The following is a 4,996-nucleotide window of genomic DNA, read 5'->3' as shown; positions in this document are numbered from 1 at the left end:
GATACTCACCGGTAGAAAACGGCGACCGCTAGAAAAATGGCCTTATACTCGGCCTTGTGATCCTGACAAGTAAGATGCTTATGTTTTGCGGTGGCCTTCGGGGTCCTTCTATGGCGTCTTGTAAGTTTGCAGTATACTCATCTCAAATAGAGGTTGTCTGCGAGGTTCGCCTTTCTTCTTCATCGCAATCGGCAAATCATTTTATTATTACCAAAACTGTCAAATAGAAAAGGAAAATCACGCACCACGTTCGACTGGAGATACTCTAAGTTTAAAGTTTACTCATCTCAAATAGGGGACGCGATTGGAGATGCTCTAAGTTTGAAGTTTACTCATCTCAAGTAGATCGAGGATGTCTGCGAGGTTCGCCTTTCCTCTCCATCCCAATCACCAAATCATTTTTCTTATTACCAAAACTGTCAAATAGAAAAGAAAAATCACGCACCACGTTGGAAAAAATTGCTCTCAAAATTGCTAACGACCCGGCTATTATGTCATTTTGAATTCAAGCATTCTAACCCAAAATTCACGAACGTCTAAATTGAATATCGGAATGTTTTCACGTACATACATTCGATCGAGATGACCTAACGAATGAACAAATCAAGTCACACGCCGAAGAACTCGAAAGCGTTGCCGAGAAGGCGGCCGGCGTAGGGGTGAGGATGATCCGGGTACGTGCACTCCGTGCTGAACAGCAGCCAATGGCGCCGGCACCGCTTCACCGGCAGGTCGCCGATGACCCTGACCGGTCCCCCTCCGGGCGTCTCGAGCCGCACCGCGTCGTCCTCGAACACGAGGCGGCACATGCCGCCGCCGGCAGCGACGTCCTGGCACCGCTTCGCCTCCGGCCACCGCGAGTCGAGGAGCCGGATGGCGCCGAGGTAGTTTCCCTCGTAGGCCCAGCTGCAGCTGACCCACGCGTATCGTTCGGCGTCCACCAGGAGCTCCACGATCCGCTTCCCGTCGCGGGGCACGCGGCCGCGCGGCACCACGCTCCACTCGGTGACGAAGAGGCCGCCCAGCGCTCGGCACACGAGCTCCATGCCGCCGCCCGCCGGCAGCCGGTTCTCCAAGGCCGCGTAGTAGGACGAGGAGGAGGCGGAGGATCCGGTGGCGGCCGAGGTGGGGGAGGAGGCGGAGGCCACCGCCGCGAGGGCCGCCACGGCGAATGCCGCGGCCAGCTGCGCGGCGAGGCCTGCCATTGCCGCACGTTGGCGCCTCCCAATCTGGACGTGCGGCGTGCGTGGGTGCATGGGTCGCGGGATTTCCTTGATATATGGTGGTTAGGGACAGGCACTTCATTGCTAACCATGGAAAGGGTCACCTGCGAGCAACGGCGGAGGCAGGAAACAAATATTGGGGGGGCCGGAAAAAAAAATTCCAAACTGAAGGGCCAGGATTTTGTTAAAGCAGGAGGGCTGGGAATTTTTTTTGGGCCTCGAAAAATATAGTCAGTAGGTAGAACTTGCACATAGCTGAGCAGGAATGTAGATACGAAGAACCTTCTTACTTATTTTTTTTCCGAGGAAAAGGCAGTCGAATCTGCCGTCCGATTAGGTAGATAGAGTGCTATGCACAGAATGATCCAGTTTATAAGGGAAACCGAGGCCAAAAACCATACATTGCTCGGTTTATAAGGAAAACCGAGACGAAAAATCATACAAGCGAGGAGTCCCGTCATCCACACAACGCATGCTACCAACGCAACAAATACACCTCTAGCTCCGTGGCCGCTGCTCCGACGTACCATCCAGAACGACCTTCGCATTACCCGAAAACGAACCAGTTGGGTTGACAAACTCGCTGTCCACACAGATATCCAAGTCGCCACCCAAGCACCATGCTTTCGGGGCCGCTGCCCCGACGTAGCAACCATGACGACCTTCTCATAGCCCGAAGACGAACCAGCCGGGTCAACGACCTTGCCGCCCACGCAGCCCGAGAATCGCCACCCAAAACCAAGCAGCGCTACGACCCCGCCCTAGAGGGCCGCTGCCGCAAAGGAGATCGAGGTTGCTGCCTCGAAGTGCCACCACCGTCTAGGGCTGCCGCCCCGGCGTCCGCTGCCCTCGACCAAATAGCCATGCGCCCCACCGTCGAGAACCCGTCGCACCGCAAAGGCCAAGAGCTCCAAGGCGACGCCTCCAACAAGGTCATGACGCGTCCGTCACCGTCGCCCGCTCCTGATGGAGCTTAGGTTTTCACCCGGAGAACTTGAAGCCACTCGCGTCGGTAGGGATCGGAACTCCACAACAACGCCAACAAGAAGGGATACGACGCCCGAAGGCGCCGCCGTCGTCGGCACAGACCGGAGTCGGTGCAAGGCTTTCACCCGGAGTTCGAACCCAAACGCGAAGCTTGGGGAGCCGCGGGGAGGTAGCAAGACCATGTCGTCGACCAATGAGCAGTGGTAAGAACCTTCTTACTTATGAATTGAGCGAAAAAAAGTTATACATTTTGTACACAACACGGAGGTTATGGTCACAACTGCAATCTTCTAACATAATTTTGTACATAACATGGAGGTTTCTGGCACCACAACGCGTCACTTGTTGCGTGCGGAGCGAGTTGTCTTCCCTTCATAAAGGTTGGCCTAGCTTTTTCTAATGATTTCGCACCTGGCTTGACAAAGTAATGAACGGGACTGCTCAACAAGAAAATAAGGAACCGACCTGCCTCCTGCCGAGGCCCACACCTACAAGTAGTAACTTCATCATCTTCCTCTAGCGTATCCAAACGAGTCCCTCGCCTCCAGATCCCATGTCCACCGTTCACAAGGTGCTAAAACACATTGATAATGAAAATTATCTAAGCCTATATCCATGGGATGCTGCGGCATAGGGGGCGGGCCCCTGCTGGCCCCCTAGCTCTGCCAGTGTGACCAGCATCGAGAGGATGATAAAGAAGTAAGCAGAAGAATGCACTAAGCAGCAAACTGCTTGCATAGCCAGGTCCTCCTCTCTGATGGTTGCATCTGCCGTGCACCCAGTCTTTGTTGTGCGTGAGCGCACGGTAAAGAATTCTTTGCCGTGAGCTAGGATAAAAACGCACGGCAAAGATATGTGACACGACAAAGATTGATACAAGCGCACGGCAAAGAAAAGAATCACAGCAATGACAGAAGACACCGCACGACAAAGAAACCTACACGGCAATGAACCAGAAGAGCGCACTGCAAAGATCTGGTTCACGGCAAACTCTGGGCATTGTCGTGCCAAGACCTTTGTCGTGAGCAGACCTGGGCTGCACGGTAATGACCCAACATGCCGCACGGAAAAGATTCCCTGCCTGGCAGAGGCTTCGGGCATTGCTGTGCCTCTCCCTTTGCCGTGCGCAAACCTGAGACGCACGGCAACGTTGCTTTTGCGTTTTGACTTTGTTGTCCGCCATATTGCATTTCCTTTGTTTTTCCTTTCTATTTTATTTCATCTAATACTTATATTTATTTTTAATTAGTTTTATTTTTTGATGACTATTTATTAGTGTTACTAAAGGTAAAAATTGGGTCGGGTATATTTTTCTGCATCTTATATTGTCCAAGACCTAATCAGCACAAGCAGTGTAATTTCAGTCTAAACGAGTATCATTTTTAGATTCAGAAGTTGTGGCGCAATTGCTCTCTCTTCAGACAAAATTTATTGCAAATACTTTTGTTAGCTAAAGTTTAGATTGTCTGATCACATATAGGTTTTCTTATTGCAATAAGTTTCAGAAGATAGCTGAGATTTTTTTTTGTCAGAGAACATATATTACTGAATAATGTATATTTGCTTAAACCAGGAACTTGGAAAAGGAAGTGTCTCACTGAATTTTTTATTGTCACACGATGTTTATCTCCATCGAGAGTCCCTGATCGGTACATAAACAATGCGTTGCTTGTTAGGTTTTTTACATAACCCTGCTTCCTGTTTACTGCATTCATACATTATTACTCTGCATGCTTCTTACGATGGTTGTTACCTCACTTGGTGGGTCATACTAATTGCTGCAAATTGCACACCCATTTGTTTCAAAGTTGTGTGTATTGTCATCCTGGCTCCGGTGGTCTAACGATGGTGCCCTGCATGATTGCTCAGGTGGCAGCGGCCGGTGAGCCGGAAGGCATTACTCCGACACACACCCCGTGTCATCTTCTTCGCCAGAGACCCACAAAATGGTAACGATGTCTATCAGCATGAACTATTGGTTAAAGTTGTAATACAATGTGGATTTTTTTAGAGCAATACAATGTGGATTTAGTGTCTACTATTAGCCGTGATGTTATTATTAGTAGTATTTTGTAGATGGCCTTAAGGTAATGGATGATGGTGCTAAGTTATTAGACAATGTAGATGATAGATTTTATAACAAGTTGCTGGTATCTGCCTTCCATTGTATTAGACTTACAATTAGCTCATGTTTCCCATTACCGTATTTTGTATTAACCTACTGATCATGAGTGGTACTCACTGGTTATCTCACTGGTTATCGTATTTTTGAACTAGATTGTTCTGGAGGTAGATAAAATATGGTTACCATCTTTTTCCTTGGGATTTGTATCACCTGAGATTGGTTAAGCTGGTGCAAAGTCCACACTCGAATCTTAAACACCTGGGACAAGTCGGGTTAAGAGCCCATGCTCGTATATATATATATCCGTAACTGAATGTTTAAACCTACTACTTTCTTCTTGCACATAAATTCATCACCAAAGCCGAAGGGAGAAGCACATAAATTCCATGCTTGTAATTAACCATGACAACTCCTTTTGTGCAAATGGTATGTCGGTTTGTAAGTGTCCTTCCAAACAGATGCATACGATGTAAGCGTATGTTCAGGTGCTATATATACCATAATTCATCATCAATGAAACAAAGTTGATTCATTTTTCTTGTCTCTTTATTACATCTCGACAAAGCAAAGGTAAGGAGACAAAATGAGATCGGCGAAGAATGTGATCTCTACTACTCCCACGTCATTGGTGGAGCATTAGACTGGAGGGTTCACTTGGTAT

The 4,996-nt window shown here is 48.6% G+C and overlaps 1 protein-coding gene across 1 annotated transcript; it reads right to left on the bottom strand.

Moving 5' to 3' along the window:
- Window positions 1-471: 471 nt before the first annotated feature.
- On the bottom strand, window positions 472-1,291 carry LOC127297998 (uncharacterized). The gene has a single exon (XM_051328009.1). It carries the CDS (start codon window positions 1,254-1,256, stop codon window positions 609-611), a length of 648 nt encoding a protein of 215 aa, XP_051183969.1. The 5' UTR covers window positions 1,257-1,291; the 3' UTR covers window positions 472-608.
- Between the last annotated feature and the right edge of the window lie 3,705 nt (window positions 1,292-4,996).

The sequence above is a fragment of the Lolium perenne genome, chromosome 5 (genome assembly GCF_019359855.2).
Source record: "Lolium perenne isolate Kyuss_39 chromosome 5, Kyuss_2.0, whole genome shotgun sequence".
Classification (NCBI taxonomy): domain Eukaryota; kingdom Viridiplantae; phylum Streptophyta; class Magnoliopsida; order Poales; family Poaceae; genus Lolium; species Lolium perenne.
This window is presented reverse-complemented; position numbering and strand designations above follow the sequence as displayed.